This window comes from Pinus tabuliformis, chromosome 1_2, assembly GCF_031772625.1.
Source record: "Pinus tabuliformis cultivar Carrire ecotype Pingquan chromosome 1_2, CPIR1, whole genome shotgun sequence".
Lineage (NCBI taxonomy): Eukaryota > Viridiplantae > Streptophyta > Pinopsida > Pinales > Pinaceae > Pinus > Pinus tabuliformis.
The window spans coordinates 93,795,772-93,816,840 of record NC_142298.1 but is presented as its reverse complement, the minus strand read 5'-3'; the positions used below and the strand labels follow the sequence as shown (position 1 = coordinate 93,816,840).

Here is a 21,069-nt window from a genome sequence, read left to right as displayed (position 1 = left end):
TTACAATGTTGGGATTGTGGCCTATTTCTCAGAAATTGGTCCGAAGAAAATTGATCAGACACTGAGGAAGATAAAAGCCTGAATGTGTAGAAAAAGTTCCAGGTTGGTTTTTTAGATGGTGCTTTCTCTAATAGATAATGTGGTTGTGACACTCACATAGTCACCTTGCTATCATTTTTTGTGGGAGGGAGGTAGGACTACCAACAACCAGGCAAAAATCATAGCATTATGGAATATTCTCTTCGCTGCAAAATGGCTCAACATTAACGATCTATAACTTTATGGGGATTTTCTTTAATAAACTCAACTGTTATCATTAAAATTGATTCGTTGTCTGATGATTAACATCTCCACCTTAACTTCATGTTTTAAATGGTTAAAAGCAATATGCCTCCCCATACAATTGCACTGGTGTTTTAACAATGTGATTATCATTTAATTTAGAAAGAGTTTATCATTGTTCAAGCCCAGGGAATTTTTCTGATACTTAATTTTCATTTCACCATGTTTCTCCGGTTATGGATTGATACTTCTGTAAAATTTAGGGCGGTTCACGAAGCAAAAAGCTAAGAAGTCCTCTACCTCAAAAGTTAAAAACCTTTTCGACATCGTTAAACAATTCTTAATTTTCGGCTGTCAATACTCTAGACAAATGAGTTGTTGATTGCACAAACCTCAAATAAATAAAACAGCTACTTTCCACGTCATCCATTTCCAGGAACGGCTACACAGATGATGAATCATTTGTTCAACATTAAGGTATTTTTTATATTTTTATGTTTAAAATCGTTTTTCTTGATTTATTTGTGTTGGAGAATCTAATCCCAACTACTTGTTAGGTGTTAAAACAGCTTCTCCAAGTGTCCAGTTCAGTTTCGGTTAAGTCCAGTATAGTCGAGTTTGAATGTTTTCAATGTAATTTTATTTAAGTGATTCTTAATATTGGGAAGAGTAAGGAGAGAAATTCCTCTATTCCACATTTTGTTCTCTTCAAATTTTTTTCATAGTATCAGAGCTCCGCCTGTGTAAGACTCTGTGTAAGACTCCTTGAGAGCAACAGAGAGAAAAGAGTTTAGTGAGTGAAGAGAAAGCGTAAGCCTTTTTGAAAGAATAACAACATGAGTGAAGAAAAAGCGTAAGCATTTTTGAAAGAGTAGCAACCGTGAGTGAAGAGAAAGTGTAAGCCTCTTTGAGAGGGCAACACAAAATTGAAGAATCTCGGGAAGAAATAGCAAGAAAACCAAGAAGCCAGCTACGGCAAGGCGAAAGGGAAATCAATGGATGAAAATTCAATTTGAAGTCCGATTTTTTTTCAGAAATTTTTGGCGTATACCCTACATCATGAAGAGAACGTATTAATGCAGCGCAGAAATTGGTAGTATAGCACAGCGAGAAAACGCGTTAGTTTCAAAAAAAAAAAAACTTACAGCGTTTTCTTTCACACGGCCTTTGCTCATCCCACAGAGCGTTAAGGGAAACAAAATTCGTACAGTTCCTTCGTAAGAGAGCGCAGCGGACTGGGGCAACCATTTCATTGAAAAGTCAAGAAGTTTGAAGAAGTTCGTAAAAGACCGCAGCAGCAATGTCCAGTTCCTTCCGTCGGCTCGAAAGAAAGACCGACCTCTGTCCAGAAGAACGTTGACGGCATTCCAACCAACGAGCGACGAGCCTGAAGCCGAAGCTTCATCATCGTGAAAAGGAAAAGCGGCACCCTCCGAACGGCTGACAGTGCGTTATTGTAATTCTTAAAAAAAGAAAAGCGGTTGCAGAGTCTATGGACTCAATGGTCAACATAGACTTCTAATTTTGAAGCCGAGTCTTCATATGGAAGGAGCGTTCCAATCGGGAGCACAAAAGAAAAGGTCAAAGGAGTATGATCGTATTTTTTTAAATGGGCTTATTTCAATTCTTTAATGTTTTTTAGAATTCGAATGTGAGATAAGATTCATATAAACTGTCGAGGCAATCTTTTAAAATAGGGTCCACGTGATTTGGAAAAGGGACTATATTTTTATATGAAGGAGGTGCATGTAATGTTATGTTTAAAGGGGCATTATATTTTGTAAATGAAGTTTTTTTTTAAAAGAGAATTAGAAAGGGAGCTTTTTTTTTTGGGTTAAAAAAATGTAATTAAAAAAAGGGAGTTATATTTTTTTTGGTTAAAAATTGATTAAGAAATGGGAAAAACGAAAAAGTTGAGAAAGTCAAAACTATAGCAATAGATGTTTGAAATATTTTTAGATTTGGAAGCGAAGAGGAAAAAGAATGCTTTTGCATTGAAATGCATAAAAGAATCTGTGGATGACAACATTCTTCCCCTGATTTCAGAAGCTAAGACAATCAAGGAGCCCTGGGATACCCTTAAGAGGTGTTTTGGTCTAAGGGGGAGTATTGAAGTTGAAGATGAAGGTGGATCTATAGCAGTAGATCTACATCCAGATGAATGGATTGCTGAAACCCACTATGCTTAGTCACACGTGGATGATGTTTGTGAAGAAGTCGCAGAAGAAAGAGAGAAGGAGCACGTAGATGCTCAAGAACCCCATTGTGCACAGCCACAAGTGGAGGCAAATTTGGTGATTCCAACAAACGAGCTTGCTAATGAAAGTTTGGTGAATCCAGCAACAAAGCTTACTGAGGACAATGAAACTGCCATTGTAGCAGTCAATGCTATGGTGAATACATCAATTAATATTTCTAATGTAACTTTTGATGAAGAATTGTTGGGTAATGATGAATGGTTGCAGGTGATGCAACAGAAACATCATATTGACATGATGTTGTTTGGTGAGACAATTGAAGACAACCTATTTGCAGCAGCACAGGTTAGTACAAAAGTAAAAAACATAGACACAGAGATAGAGGCAAAAGCAAAGAAGGAAGCCCAGAAAGAGAAAATAGAGACAGATGCAAAAGCAACAGCTGAGAAAGAAGTGCAACAGGAAAAAACTCTCATTGCAGAGTAGAAAGAATAGAACCAATGTGGTTCTGCAGATTTTTTTACACTTATAATTGATTTCAAATGTGCAGGTACATAGAATGATTTTGAAGAACAGTTAAATTTTCTTGAAACATGGCTTGCAACACCATGTCTAAATGAGGTCTGCATAGAAGCTGTAGAAATGAATGTTGAAGACAACATCAATAATGAGTAAATCAATGAAATTTTCAGGTATTGGAGTCTTGAAGAAATATTATTTTATTATAATCTTATGTTGCAGTAGATTGATGATGAAAAGTGCAATATAGAAGATAATATGTGGCAGAAGGCCACATACAACATGGTTTTTGAAAAAGTCCAGGATATTCTTAGAAAGCCTAGAAGAATGGAAGACCTGCGCCAGCAAATGAAGAAACTGAGGTTTGAAGGATACAACAAAAATAAAAAACTGAAACAATTTAGAGGCTATAGGATCTGGAAAAAGAGAAGAAGAAAAGTTGAAGTCATTTTTTTTAATTGTAAACCTAGCTAAGACATAGAACACCAGGTATCTTAATTGAATTTTTATGTGGTTGTAATTAAGGGGGAGGGTTGGAGAATCTAATCCCAACCACTTGTTAGGTGTCAAAACCGTCCCTCCAAGTGTCCAGTTCAGTTTCAGTTAAGTCGAGTTTAGTCGAGTTTGACTCCAGTCATTTATGACTGATGTTTCCAATGTAATCTTATTTAGGTGATTTATAATAATGAGAAGAGTAAGGAGAGAAATTCCTCTACTCCACATTTTGTTTTCTTCAACTTTTGTCATGGTATCAAATCTCTACCAACTTATTTAGTTCCCTCGAATATCATTGTGGTTATAACATTTTTGGCTTTGCCAACATGGAAAGGTTAACTATGACTACATGTCAGCTAATTACTATACTAAAATCACGAGAAACAATACAAAAATACTCTCCTATATGCAATTATGCCTAATCATACTCAATAATAATAAAAACCTCTAAATTGATTACCACGCAATGAAACAAACTATTAAATATAGCATAAAATGAACCTAGCTATCAAATATGTAAAGAAGGTATTTTTTTTTTACAAATCACCACATGTTCCAAGAATTGATATTCATTTAAGAAGTAACATAAAATAAATCCATTAAGGTTCGAATTGTATACTAAAATCATGAGAAACAATACAAAAATACTCTCCTATATGCAATTATGCTTAATCATACTCAATAATAATAAAAACCTCTAAATTGATTACCACACAATGAAACAAACTATTAAACATAGCATAAAATGAACCTAGCTATCAAATATGTAAAGGTCTGTTTTTTTTACAAATCACAACCAGTTCCAAGAATTGATATTCATTAAGAAGTAACATAAAATAAATCCATTAAGGTTCGAATTGTTTTGTATGTAAAAAATTAAGCACAAAGAGATAAACAAAGAAATTATTGCAATCAACTAAAACGGTTGTCTTTTTCAGGGTGACGCTGCCATGAATCCAGGTCTTACAAGTAAATGTTCAAATTAAAATTATTAATAATAGATAATAAAAAAATCTACAAGAATGGAGCAGTCCAATTCCCCCCATTTGAACGCTGAAAATATATAAAAACTTTGGGCATGGGTCACATGCATCTTGATGGCGTAAGTCTGGGAGTCTCGATAAGTTGAAGTCAATACACGACAAACTTGAAGCAGAGCACTACCACCCAACTTGCCATGTCTGAGTAGGGGGTTGGGCTTCTCTTCCCTAACCTACACCACAAGTCCCCACCTCACACTAGTCCACGTCGTGATTTTCACTTTATTTTTTCCACGATTTAATTTACAAAAATATATAAGCATATAACTAACACAAACACATTAATAAATATGGTTGATATCATAGTTACCAAGTTCGAATTCGAATTCAATACGAATTGATAAAAATTGGGATAAACAAATTTCAATTCGGAAAAATTTTGATAGTATACATCTTGAACATTCACACACACACACACACACATATATATATATATATATATATTTATTTATTTATTTATTTATTTCATGTAACTCCAAGTATTTATTTTCTTTCCATTCATTTTGAAATTTAAATAATTTTAATTAATATAAACAATTTTAAAACCACAATTTACAAACCAAAACCACAACCACACTTTTATGCTATCTTCAAAATCTATATTCTTTTCAAAACTGTAAACTATATCTCTATAATCTTATCTAAAATCCTTTGCAATTAATATGTATTTAAAACTTAATATTGAAAACTCAAAACTACAACAAATCTTATTTAAAATATTATATATATATATATAAAACCCAAAACTACATCCCTCTTAAATTTCAAATTTTTATCTTTTTTAATTAATAACTATTTAAAAATTAAATATTCAAAACTTATTCCTCTCAACATAAACATATATTTAAGCAATTTCCAGATTTAAACATATTTAAAGACAATTTCAATATTTTCTTTATTGATTTACTCCGCTTTTTAAACCTCTTAAGATAAATATATATAAAAGCAACTTCTTTCTTGGTTCACTCTGCTTTTTAAACCAACTATGAAAATTCAAGTCACAATTTGTTTCCATTTCACGTACGATGCCGCCGCCATTTACATCTGTTTTGTTTTAAGGGTTCACTGCATTTACCATTTTAGGCATGTGTCATAAATTATAAACCATGAATTTCGATTACCCGCGCGACGCTAATCTAACCATGAATTTCGGTTATCCACGTGACGATACCATGAAACAGATCCATTTTTTTTCGAATTATTCGATATACGAATCGAACGCACGAATTTTCGTACTTTTTTCACTCATTCTAATTAATTTGGTAATTATGTTTAATATACCCGTCCGCATCAACATAATATATATTATATTATAGATTTAAGATGCTAAATTAATATAGAAATATTAATATTACACCATTAAAATTAAAATCGAAATTGAAATTAATATTAATATATTAATATTAATATTAATATTAATGGTAATATTGATAATATATTAATATTATAAATATAATATATTAATATTAAATTAATATATTAAATATTGTTATTAATATTGTTAATTATATTTATTAAAAAAAACTAATATAAATGTTGTTAATTATTTAAATACTAAATAGTTTATTTAATTATTATATAGTTATTAATAATTAAATATAAATCAATAATTCATTAATTATTAATAATTAATTCAAAATTAAACACTAAAATAATCATGGTTAATTATGATTGACCATGATTGAAATTATAAATCCAAGGGATTAGACCTTAGTTGACCATGGTCGACTATGATTGGCGATGGTTCACAATGGTTGATTTTCATATGGAGACAATCTGTGTCAGAATGTGACGTTGGACCAAGTTTGTCATGGTTGTCACAATGTGACGTTGGAGAATGAGATAATCTTTGATATAATGTCACCATGGTTATTGACCATGGATCACCATGGTTGATTTTCATATTGAGACAATCTTTGTCAAAATACAACATTTGACCATGGTTTGCCATCATAGCTATTATAAACCAAAGGGAATAATAAACCCAAGGGATTGATATTATAAATCGAAGGGAATAAATAAAACCAAGGGATTATGAACCTAGGTGAATAATATTAAACCCAATGGGCTAATATTATAAACCCAAGGTATATAAACCCTAAGATAAATATTATAAACGCTAAAATAAACATGGTTGACCATGATTCAGCATGGTTGGCTATGATTACCATGGTTGACCATGCTTGATATTATAAACCCAAGGGATTATTATTATGAACCCAATGGAATAATAAACCCAAGGAATTAGTACTAAAACCCCAAGGGATTATGAACCCAAGGGAATATTATTAAACCCAAAGGACTAATATTATAAACCCAAGGTATATAAACCCTAAGATAAATATTATAAACACTAAAATAAACAGGGTTGACCATGGTTGATCATGATTGACCATGGATGACCATGTTTGACTTTATAAAACATGGTTGATCATGATTGACCAAGGTACACCATGATGGACCATGACTGACCACGATTATGATATTGAGACAATCTTTGTCATAAGGCAACATTGGACCATGGTTGAGACAATGATTGATTTTCATATTGAAACAATCTTTGTCACAATGCGACGTTCACCAATGGTTGACCACAATTGATATTATATAACATGGTTGACCTTCATTGAATAATATTAAACCAAAGGGACTAATATTATACAGCTAGGGTATATAAACCCTAAGATAAATATTATAAACACTAAAATAAACATGGTTGAACATGGTTTACCATGGCTGATATTCATATTGAGACAATCCTTATCACAATGTGATGTTGGACCATGGTTGACCATCCTTGACCATGATTGATTTTCAAATTGAGTGAACCTTTCTCACAATGTGACATTGGACCTTGGTTGACCATCATTAATAACGGTTCACGATGGTTGATTTTCATATTGAGACAATCTATGTCAAAATGCAACGTTGGACCAAGGTTAACCATGGTTGTCAAAATGTGACGTTGGACCATAGAAACTAATATTATAAACCCAAGGTTTATAAACCCTAAGATAACTACTGGAAACACTAAAATAAACATGGTAGACCATGTTTGACCATGGTTTGCTATGAATAACCATGGTTGACCATGAATTATATTATAAACCGAAGGGACTATTATTATAAACCCAAGGGATTAATACTAAAACCCCAAGGGATTATGAACCCAAGGGAATATTATTAAACCCAAGGGACTCATATTATAAACCCAAGGTATATAAACCCTAAGATAAATATTGTAAACAATAAAATAACATGGTTGACCATGGATGATTTTTATATACAGACAATCCTTGTCACAATGCGACGTTGGACCACGATTAACCATGGTTAATTTTAATATTAAGAACTTTTTTGTCACAATGTGATGTTCAACCATGGTTGAGCATGATTGACCATGGATGACCATGTTTGACTTTATAAAACATGGTTGACCATTTTTACCAAAGTTGACCATAGTTGACATCGTTGACCATAATTATCATATCGAGGGAATCTTTGTCATAATGCGACATTGGACCATGTTTAAGACAATGATTTCTTTTCATATTGAAACAATCATTGTCACAATGTGAAGTTGGTCAATGGTTGACCCTTACTAACCATGGTTGACCTTTGTTGAATAATATTAAATCAAAGGGACTAATAATATAAAGCCAAGATTTATAAACCCAAAGATAAATATTATAAACACTAAAATAAACATGGTTGACCATGGTTGATTTTTATATTCAGATAATTATTGTCACAATGTGACGTTGTAGCATGGTTTACCATGCTTGACCATGATTGATTAATAAATCGAGAGAATCTTTCTCACAATGCGACATTGGACCCTAGTTGACCATGTTTGACGATGGTTTAGGATGGTTGATTTTCATATTGAGACAATATGTTTCAGAACGCAACGTTGGAACAAGGTTGACCATGGTTGTTACAATGTGACGTTGGACAATGAGACAATATTTGACACAATGTGACCATGGTTGACCATGGCTGATTTTCATATTGAGATAATATTTGTCGAAATGTGACATTTGACCATGGTTGACTGTGGTTGGGTATGATTGACCATGGTTGACCTGAATATATATTATAAATCAAAGGGAAAAATAAACCAAATGGATTGATATTATAAACCGAAGGGAATAATTAACCCAAGGGATTAATATCGAAACCCCAAGGGATTATGAACCCAAATGAAATAATAAACCCAAGGGAGTAATATTATAAACCCAAGGTATATAAACCCTAAGATAAATATTGTAAACACTAAAATAAACATGATTTCCCATGATTGACAATGGTTAAATATGATTGACCATGGTTTATCATGATTGATATTATAAACCTAAGGGATTGTTATTATAAACCCAAGGAGGGATTAATACTAAAACCCCAAGAGATTATGAACCCAAGGGAATATTATTAAATCCAAGGGACTAATATTATAAACCTAAGGTACATAAACTTTAAGATTTATTTCATACACTAAAATAAACATGGTTGACCATGGTTGATTTTCATATAGAGACAATCCTTGTGACAATGACGTTGCACCACAGTTAACCATGCTTAACCATGGTTTATTTTCATATGAAGGCAATTTTTGTCACAATGCAATGTTCAACCATGGTTGAGCATGATAATAATAATGTTTGACTTTATAAAACATGGTTTGCCATGATTGACAAAGGTTAACCATGATTGATCATGGCTAACAACGATTATCATATTGAGACAATATTTGTCATAATGTGACGTTGGACCATGGTTGAGACAATGATTCATTTTCATATTGAAACAAACTTTGTCATAATGTGACGTAGGCCAATGGTTGACTTTGATTAACCAAGGTTGAACACAATTTCTCTTATAAAACATGGTTGACCTTCGCTGAATAACTGTAAACCAAAGGGACTAATTTTATAAAGCCAAGGTATATAAAATCTAAGATAAATATTATAAACACTAAAATAAACATGGTTGACTATGGTTGATTTTCATATTGAGACAATCCTTGTCAAAATGTGACATTGGACCATGCTTGACCATGTTTGATTCTCATATCGAGACAATATTTGTCACAGTGCGACATTGGACCATGTTTGACCATGATTGAATTTATAAAATATGGTAGACAATGGCTGGTCATGGTTGACCATGATTCACCATGATTGACCATGGTGGACTATGGTTTACCATAGTTGATCATGATTGATAATAAACCTAATGAAATAATATTAAACCCTAGGAATACAAACTCTTATATCAATAAACCCTATGAATATGGACCATGGTTGACGATGATCCATGATGATTCACGATGGTTGATTTTCATATTGAGAAAATCTATATCAAAATTTGAAGTGGGACCAAGGTTCACCTTGGTTTTCACAATGTGTCCTTGGATCATAGGGACTAATATTATAAACCGAATGTATATTAACCCTAAGATAAATATTGTAAACACTAAAATAAACATGGTTGACCATGATTCACCATGGTCAATTATAAACCCTATGTATATTAACCCTAAGATAAATATTGTAAACACTAAAATAAACATGGTTGACCATGATTCACCATGGTCTATGATTGACCATGGTTGACCATGATTGAAATTATAAACTCAAGGGATTGTTATTATAAACCAAAGGGAATAATAAAACCAAGTGATTAACACTAAAACTCCAAGGGCTTATGAACCCAGGGGAATATTATTAAACCCAAGGTATATAAACCCTAAGATAAATATTCTAAACACTAAAATAAACATGGTTGACCATAGGTTATTTTCATATAGAGACAATCTTTGTCACAATAGGATGTTGGACCATTGTTTCCATGCTTAACCATGGTTGATTTTCATCTCAAGACAATTTTTGTCACAATGCGACGTCCGACCATGGTTGAGCATGATTAACCATGAATGACCATGTTTGACTTTATAAAACATTGTTGACCATGATTGACCACAGTTTATCATGATTGACCATCATTGACAATGATCATATTGAGACAATCTTTGTCATAATGTAACGTTGGTCCATGGTTGAGACAATGATTGATTTTCATATTGAAATAAACTTTGTCACAATGCGACGTTGGCCAATGGTTGACCCTCATTAACCAAGGTTGAACACAATTTCTCTTATAAAACATGGTTGAACTTCGTTGAATAATAGTAAATCAAAGGGACTAATTTTACAAATACAAGGTATATAAAACCTGAGATAAATATTATAAACACTAAAATAAATATGGTTGACAATGGTTGATTTTCATATTGAGACAATACTTGTCACAATGTGATGTTGGACCATGCTTGACCATGATTTATTTTCAAATGGAGAGAATATTTGCCATAATGCGACATTCAACCATGGTTGATCATGTTTGATTCTCATATTGAGAATATTTTTCACAGTGAGACATTGGACCATGGTTGACCATCATTGAATTTATAAAACATGGTACAAAATGGTTGGCCATGGTTGACCATGATTGGCCATAATTAGCAACGGTTGACTATGGTTTACCATAGTTCACCATGATTGATAATAAAGCTAAAGGAATAATATTAAACCCTATGAATATGAACCATTATATCAATAAACCCTACGAATATGGACCATGGTTGACCATGATTGGCGATGGTTCACAATGGTTGATTTTCATATTGAGACAATTTGTGTCAGAATTCGACATTGGACCAAGATTGACCATGGTTGTCACAATGTGACATTGGACCATTGGGACTATTATAAACCCAAGATATATAAACCCTAAGATGAATATTGTAAACACTAAAATAAACATGGTTGACCATGACTGACCATGGTTGGTTACTATTGACAATGGTTGACCATGATTGATATTATAAACCTAGGGGATTGTTATTATAAACCCAAGGGATTAATACTAAGACCCCAAGGGATTATGAAGCCTAGGAAATATTATTAAACCCAAGGAACTAATATTATAAACCCAAGGTATATAAACTCTAACTTGAATATTATAAACACTAAAATAACTATGGCTGACCATGGTTGTTTTTCATATAGAGACAACCCTTATGATAATGTGATGTTGGACCACGGTTGACCATGCTTAACGATGGTTAATTTTCGTATCAAGATATTTTTGCACAATGCGATGTTCGACCATAGTTGAGCATGATTGACTATGGATGACCATGTTTGACTTTATGAAACCTGGTTGACCATGCTTGACCAAGGTTGACCTTCGTTGACCATCATTGACAATGATTATCATATTGAGACAATCTTTGTCATAATGTGACGTTGGACCATGGTTGAGACAATGATTGATTTTCATATTGAAACAATCATTGTCACAATGTGACGCTGGCTAATGGTCGATTGTGATTAACCATGGTTGAGACAATGATTGATTTTCATATTGAAACAATCATTGTCACAATGCGACGTTGGCCAATGGTCGATTGTCATTAAACATGGTTGGCTACAATTGATTTTATAAAACATGGTTGACCTTCATTGAATATTATTAAACCAAGGGGACTAATATTATAAAACCAAGGTATATAAACCCTAAGATAAATATTATAAACACTAAAATAAACATGGTTGACCATGGTTGATTTTCATATTGGCACAATCATTGTCACAATGTGACGATGGACAATGGTTGATTTTCATATTGGCACAATCGTTGTCACAATGTGATGAAGGACCATGCTTAATACGAAAACCCCAAGGGGTTAATACGAAAACCCCAAGGTATTATGAATCCAAGGGAATAATATTTAATGCAAGGGAATAATATTTAACGCAAGGAACTAATATTATAAAGCCAAGGTGTATAAGCCTTAAGATAAATATTATAAACACTAAAATAAACATGGTTGACCATGGTTGATTTTAATATTAAGACAATCCTTATCATAATGAGACATATGACCATGGTTGACCATGGTCAATTTTCATATTGACACAATCTTTGGGAGAATGTGATGTTGGAACATGGTTGACCATGATTGATTTTCATATGGAGACAATATTTGTGACAATGTGACATTCAATCATGATTGACCATGATAATCCATGATTTTGATATCGAGACAAGATTTATCTCAAATTGTATATATCTTAGGTTTATATATTAATTCCTTGGGTTTAATATTATTCCCCTGGGTTTATAATCCCTTGGGTTTTTTATTCCCTTGTATTTACAATATTGATCCCTTGAGATTTTTAATCTAAGGGGCAAAGAGTTTATAGCCAAAAAAATTTATCCCTTTCGATTATTGCTAAATTTTTTCTCAATAATTCAAATATAGATCACAAAAGCCTAAAAGTTATATATCTATATAAATAATTAAATATCGTTCATTTTGTATATTTAATTATAAATTATAAAATCTAATTATTTTACATTCTATATGGTTAAATATAAATTTTAAAATCTACTTACTTTTCATTTTATATAGTCAAATTATAAAAAGTAATTTTCATTTTATATAATAATAATTAAATAATTGAATATATTTTCAATTAAATATATTTTTAACTAAATAATTAATATATTTTTTATTAAATAATTAAAATAATCTAATAATAATTAAAATTAAACTTTATTATTATTAAAAATAATTAATTATTATTATTTTTTGTAAACAAATATTTTTTTTTATTTCTTATTATTTTATATTAAAAATATTATTAAAAAATATAAATTATTTTTTTATAATTATTAAAAATAATTAAAATATTATTTCTTATTATTATTTTAATTATTATTATATTATATTATTTATTTTTAATTGTTTAATTAAAATATATCGGACCACTGCCTACTAAATTAGTAGAAGTTACATCTTTTAAACGTTGTATATTAGAATTCTAAATTTCAAAAACAGGTGAAGCACATATATCAACCTAAAATGAAGCATGAATCACAGATGATAATGGGTTCTACTATTTTCCCCGCCAGTTTTGTGATGCACCCAACTGATATACCAAGAGATTTTGCAAGCATTGTGTTGATCCCTCTATTCAAGCCCTTACTGAGGGTAGCTCCTGCACGTATTTCACAAGAAATCTCAAAATTCACTATGGTTATGGCAGGACAATATGTGTGTTATGTTTTGTTTTTTCATTGGAATTGTTTTCAGTTAGTAGCATAGATAGATTTGAAAATTTATTTTGATATTTTAAATCATATGGTCATCATTATAGATTCTCTCAAGCTGTTTTCTTTTAAATTGTTTGTTATATTTGTTTGAGTTAAAATAACAATTTTTTTTTCAAATATACAAAATTTCGGACAAGACCTTCTATTGTTCTAACACATGTCAGCAACCAAACATTTCTCTAAATATATAAAACTTACTCAGAAACAACACTATCTCTACGATTGTTACAGAGTTATATAGTTTTTCACAGGTTAAAGTTAAATAATATGGATCCTTGTATCTGTAACAATTCAATTCATTGATTACATTAAAATAATATAATATCATCTATATTAATAATACATTATTATTATTATCCAGTTTTAAGGTCAAGTCTAAGCCTGACTCTAAATTGGTGTATGAGAGATCTCTTTGTTTATAGGATAAGTGACTCACTTTGGTGCAGTGAAATCACTACTAAATCTACAAAAGCATGCATACTTTATCCCCCTCTTTTTTTAACATGTGATCTCTTAGAAGGAAATACATGCTCTTAACCAGTATAACATGTGACCTCTTAGGAAGAAACAGATGTTATTATCGATTATAACGACCTTTTAAGAAGAAAGGCATACTCTTAACCATTAGACCCACAATAATATATAAAATTATTGAAAATAATTTGAAGAAAAATTGGTAAAAACAATAGTGCAACCACATTGGGGAACAATAGTATTTTCTTTGTCGTATATGGGTTCCGGTCAATAATTAGATGGGAATCCCTTTAGGCTGGGAATTATGTGGAGCTCGAAATTCAATTAGCGTGAGATGATACAACGCGTCGAGAAGAAATACGTATATTTTTTTATTTCAAACCTGGAGCGCTTGATCTAAACATAAACCTCATAGACGATTAGATGTGTTAGTTAAAGAAACAATGGCAAATAAATGTTTGACAACAATTGTCGTTTCCCACATCAATGGAGATGAAATGCTTTCCACTCGGAAAGTTAGTTATTAATAAATAAATAATTCATAATTTATTTATTGATTGATTAATTAATATTAAATTTATTAAAAATTAATAAATAAATAACAAATAAACTAATTAGTATTTATTAATTAAAAATAATATAAAATTAATTGAAATTTTAAATAATAAGCTATTTCATTATTAATTGATAAATTAACAATTAATTAATTATTAATTATTAATTATTAAGTAATTGATTATATCACTCAAGTGGAGTTCTAACATTCTCATTTCGAAGATCCCACTCGGAGTCGATTCACACATTAACAAGGGAGAAAGCAAACCCAAAAAAACTGAGGTTGACTATAAATTATTTAACGGAAAAGTACTTTGTATTTTAAAATTAATATTGAAATGTAATTTAATGTAATTTTTTTTTTTTTAAATATTATTTCCATGTGATTTATCATGATAACAAAACAAATCAAACATAAAACAAACCCATTACATAACAATGCCTCGAAAAATTTAATTTTATTGTGAATGAATAGGGTAATGGGATTTAGGTTGGTAAATTAATCATTAAAAAAACTCGGTATAATCGTTGAGAATCCTCAATTTCTCAATGCCCAAAGCTGTGTAAAGATCCCTCACAATCTGTTTCAAAAAGTATTCTTCACTATCAAAATTCCTTACTTCTTTACAGCATGTTGTTTAACTGTCTATGACAATTGGCTATTGTTTGCCGGAACAATTGCTATTTTTCGTACTGGAAAAAAACATATCAATCTATATCAACAAGTATATCAACAACTTTTATATGCATGTAATTGATATCAATCAGATTTATTTAAATAAATATGATTTTACTCAATATATTCATAAAGATAAACACACAGGGAAACTAGATAGCCCCCGAATGCGAATTCACATCAAGCATAACTCCATTGTTCCAATGACCGAAGTGAAAAGTAACATACATAATAATATTATTGCACTGAAATCCCCCGGCAGCTTTATTACCCACCAATTCTGCAGGAGTATAAGCTCACCTGATACATAAATCCAGCGTTCTGTCTCGCAACAACGACAACACCTACTATCTAAATATTATTATTTTAGCTATCTTAAATATTATTTTAGCTATCTGTCAGCCGCCTCCTTTCTAATTGCCAGGGGGTGGTGATGTCAGCTTCGCTCTCATCGCGGACAGGAATACAAATAACTCGGCCCGATTGTGCAACGCATTTTTCACTTTGTCGGCTTTACAAAATTGGTCAGCCCAGGCACTTAATAGCGGCGTTTTTTGTGTGTCCATTAGAACTATATTGGTAACCTTCTCGACCGTTTGGATGAGTACCAATAGCCCGCCCAATGCTATGTCAACCAACCCTATCCCATCTCCTCCAAAGAACTATATTGGTAACCTTCTCGACCGTTTGGATGAGTACCAATAGCCCGCCCAATGCTATGTCAACCAACCCTATCCCATCTCCTCCAAAATACGCTTTTCCGGTACTTCGCAACACTTCCTCCAACAAAAGAAGGTTTGCCACCGATTCTTCCACCGCTTTCTGTTGCTCCTCACCCTGGCCCGTGAAAGCTCCTACAATACTTGGAAAGACCTGCAGCCACCAATACTTCATATTAGACACGGAAATACAAACCAGTAATTCAAACTTTCAAAATCCCTAATAGCAGATAACAAAGTAGGAATGCATGAATTACCTTATCGTCTATGAAGGCAGCCCAGAAGCGGGCAATGGCTCGGTCATATGGATCTCTGGGCATCAGAAATGGCGCTTTACTGTCCCATGCCTCCTCGATATATTGCACAATAATCATCGATTCACAAACAGGCTTGCCGTTATGGATGAGCACCGGAATCTTCTTGTGAACAGGGTTTGATTGCAGTAGCAGCTCGCTCTTGTTGTTTAGGACGTCCTCTTCAATGAACTCATAATGGATCCCTTTAAGAGCAAGTGCTATGCAAACCCGCACGACGAAGGGATTGCGAATCGCACCTAAGAGCTTCACTTGCCCATCTTCTCCACAACCCTCCATTGTTATGAAATCTGTTTTTTCAGATGTAATGCGTTTCTCTTGCATATGTGTACCTACCTCTGGCATCTCTAGTGTATTATATATAAGTTTCACAAAACTTGTGCCTCAAGTCACGCTTCACCAGAGTGCCAATGGGGCCTTGGCTTCCATTCGTCTTTGCCAATTGTGTGGAACGATGGGTAGATTCACGCACTTACTTCAGGAGGCCCACCACCTGTGATCAATAACCTTCAAGAGGGTGATGGGAGTAGTCAAGGGAATAACCTTCAAGAGGCTGATGCAGATACTAATGGTCTGCATGATCCCGCTTGCACTCGCTGTCTAGATTCTTTTTTAATTGCTATTATTTTTCAGGTATAGAAAATTTTTGAATCAATTTTAATTTTTTTATTAAAATTATATTTTAAAATTTATTAAATTTAATGGCATGAAAATTTGTATATAATTTTAATTATTAATATATGTGACTTGAATAACTTTTTAAAATTTTATATTAAAAACACTAAATACATAACGCCAAAGTGTTCACATCAATGTGAAGGACGCTTTATCTGTATCTTGAGTCAAATCTAAATGTTTTGATCGCTCCTTGAAATAGAATCCGTAACGAATAAAGTCATCCGTTTGTGGTCCTTGAAATAGATTCCGTAACTAATAAAGTCATCCGTTTGTGCTCCTTGAAATTGATTTTGATTATAATGTGTGGAGCTTTGGAAGTTCGTAAGCAGTGATATCATTAGCATTTAGACTTTTTTATTAATGGTAAGTACTAAGGTAATAGGGGATGGGATGCTGGAACATTTAAAGAGCTCTTAATTTCAAACTATGTTATGTACCAGTTTTAAGCCTGCACTCTTATGAAATAAGGCATTATAGATTTTTCGTTTTTACTATGAAATTAGACGTACTCTTATGAAATAAGGCATTATAGATTTTTCGTTTTTACTATGAAATTAGACGTCATTTTGACGTGTTGAGAAGTATACCAGAAGTCAAACTTGACCTGGAAAATATTTTCCTGGCTGTCAAATACGTTTTGAAATAAAAAATACGTCCTGTGGGACGTCAAATTCCAGGCCTGTGTGGAAGTTCGTAATCAGTGATATCATTAGCATTTAAAGGTCTCCGTATTGACATCTTCATCCACCCTCTTACTTCTTCCCTTACTCTCCACGTTTTCTTTAAATGCGTACAACTTATTGTGCAGCTTATTGCAAAGACAAATTATTATGACATATACATTTCTCTATTTAATTAATTTTTACAATATGACGTTTAGTTAAAATTTATAAAAACATAATTAAGAGGGGGCTATTTTCATTACGTTGTACGATGGCTGAAGAATGTTTTACGACTCTTTGATCGCTATATGAGATCTTCGGAATTATGATTGTGAAAATGAATAGCTAGGGTTGAGTGAGCAAAATTGGCCAGACTTTTATAGCTTGATTCTTTTGCCTCATTAATCTCATAATCAGATTTGAAAGCGGCATCTATGCCACACAGGTGGAAAATTACTTAGGCTCACTTTATGAATATGGAATTATATATATATATATATATATACACTTTGCTCTATATATGAATATGAAATTATATATATATATATTTTCACACCATTATCATTAAATATTTGTTATGGCAATTTCATTGCCTCAATATGTGGAATCATATGTTTTTTTTTGTTACACTTTGTATTATAAAATGAAGGATGCATTTATTAATTTTGGGTATCTATGAGAGACTTTCTGGTTAGTATTATAAGGATTTGGTCTCCTAAGAATAGAGTTGTGATGTTACATTTAGTGGTTATTTATCTTACTGTTAAGAATATTAGAACATTTTTCATAAATTAGTATTCAATTTTGGTGATGGACAAGTATGTGTAGTTGGTGCTCAAGTTTGATGATAGAAAAATATGTGTATTTTATGCAAAGGGAATGAAGATATCAGTCATTTGTAGGTTCATTTAAGATTGTTTAAAATTTTGGTAAAGGTACATCAAATATATAGGGACATAGGGAAATTAGATATTCTTAATTTTAATATTTTACAAGGGACTTCATCCATAACCTTTTAATTCCATGAATCTCATGGTGATGAGACATTGTTAATTAGTAAATAACTTTTTTAAGCATTTAACGGAGTTTAATTTCAAAGAAGATTTATAGAAATTTAGTGACCTCATCTCTTAATGTGGTACACAACATTTTTTTTCTTGCGAATAACTAAAATTACTTTGTAAAGAACAAATTAATAATGACGAGCATTAATTACAGTTTGGAGGAAGTAGTGACTTAGTTACCTAACTAGCTCAAGACAACTAAGAATATATCCAATAGTGAGAGATTGAAGTCTCTTGTTCATATTCAATTGTTTGCAATGTATTGGATTGGTTGTACAACTTTTCCATGAAGTCTCTTGGTATTTGAAAAAGGCTTAAGAGGGTGGCACATTTTCAGCATGGATGAGTAATATTCATACCATGAAAAGCATGTGGACAACATGGATCGAAATCATAGGGATTTCTTATCCAAGTGTAAAAAAAGGTGAAGGTGGTTGAGAAGCTAAAGAAAGTAGGCTCCCACTACTCAACAAAGTAATAAACACATGCCACGAGGAAGCATCACAGGGCCTAAGACCATTGCATATTATTTAGGGTTTCTATGTAACGGCCATTGACATTTGACATTCAACCTATATAAGATGGACGAGATCATTTGTGCACATTTAGTCCATGGGAAATGTGGAGTTATCAAAACGCACCTTTGTACATAGTAAAATGACAATGCACGACAATCATGGCTTATAAAATCAAAGGAAATTGGCTCCAATCCCCATCATCTGTGTCCTACTACTCAATAACAATTTGAGCTTTGGAATGAAATATAGGAACCCTGTCTCAATCTATAAAAGACACAGCGAGATCTACGGAGGCCAGCCAAAGGCATTTTTGTCCATACGCCTACTTCCAACAAACTAAAGTTGGACCTAATGAGAATGGAAAACCATGTAACGGGTCGCGTCAGCAAAATATATCAATATCTTATCCGGCCAAAAAGAAAACAAGAAATTGCATTTTCATTACGGCCACTGACACAAGATCACAACAGGATATTGATAGCAGTTTTACGACAGAGCAGGTATCAACTTACCAAACCTAGTACATGTTTTCATACCTACATTACCAAGTAGCCAACCTAGTACAGGTTTTCATACCGACCTTTTCACCAACTAAATCCACCACGCTGTAAATTAAACTTTATAAGCATGGTATTATGAATTTTGTTTTTCTTTTGGCTCTTTATTAAAAAAAAAAAAAAAATGGGTTATTTATAGTTTAATATTTGGAATTCTGTTTATTTTTGGTCAAAAATTTCTTTGGATTATCTATAGTTTAACATTGTTATTTTTTGTTATAGTTTAACAAATTTTTTTTTTATTATTATTTAAATTTATTTATTTGTAAAGTGATTGGTTGAGAAAATTTATGTTATTTTTTATCATCATTTAAATTTATTTATTTGTAAGGTGATTGGTTGAGATTTTATTATAGGGGGTTTATTAACTTTCATAGTTTAACATTGACAATTCAATTTATGTTATTTTTTATTATTATTTAAATTTATTAATATGTAAGGTGATTGGTTGAGGTATTATTATGGGCTCTTTAGTAACTTATATTTTTGTTAGTTACTAATTTTTTATTTTTTATTTTATTTCTTTTTTATTTAACTTTTTTTTTTATCATTTTTCAATTTTCATCCATTATAGTTTTTTCTCCATAATTTCAATTTAAAGTGATTTATTTTTATATTAAAAACACATTTTAATAAATTTAATTATAAAAAATTATATTTAATAATAATAAATAAAACACACATATTAAAGTGTATATATGTTAATATAAAAATATTAGTTAATCATATTTCTTCATTTTTCATGATAGCATTCAACAATACAATTAGTTCTTTTAGTTTTGAGTTCATAGGCTTTTAGTTTAATTAAGCTATATTTAAACTAAATGCTAGGAACTAACTACTATGTACTTGATAAATATGATATCAATTTCTTTGTGCAAAATAATTTAATTGAAATGATTATATTTTAATATACTTATTATTTTTAATTTAATATATATTATTGTAGTTTATTAATAATAATATTTGTGATATTAATTTTTTATGAATGAGTGAGTGAGATCTTAAGGTGCATGAGATTAAAAATAGCCCATGGGACCACTAGCTTCAATGTTTTACACCATTTTCTTATTCAAATTGATGATGAGCCACCACATCCTTCTAAGAATCCCCCAATTGAAAAGACAATGCCATT

At 31.6% G+C, this 21,069-nt stretch overlaps 2 protein-coding genes across 2 annotated transcripts in view; both read right to left on the bottom strand.

The window, feature by feature from the left end:
* Window positions 1-21,069, bottom strand: part of LOC149204609 (glutathione S-transferase U15-like) — a 144,434-nt gene that overhangs the window by 32,469 nt on the left and 90,896 nt on the right. The window lies entirely within an intron of this gene.
* On the bottom strand, window positions 15,678-16,767 carry LOC149204611 (glutathione S-transferase U15-like). Its single transcript, XM_089394764.1, has 3 exons — window positions 16,399-16,767; window positions 16,098-16,295; window positions 15,678-16,006 (listed from the first exon to the last, which is right to left on the bottom strand). Exons 1-3 carry the CDS (start codon window positions 16,732-16,734, stop codon window positions 15,836-15,838), a joined length of 705 nt encoding a protein of 234 aa, XP_089250890.1. The 5' UTR covers window positions 16,735-16,767; the 3' UTR covers window positions 15,678-15,835.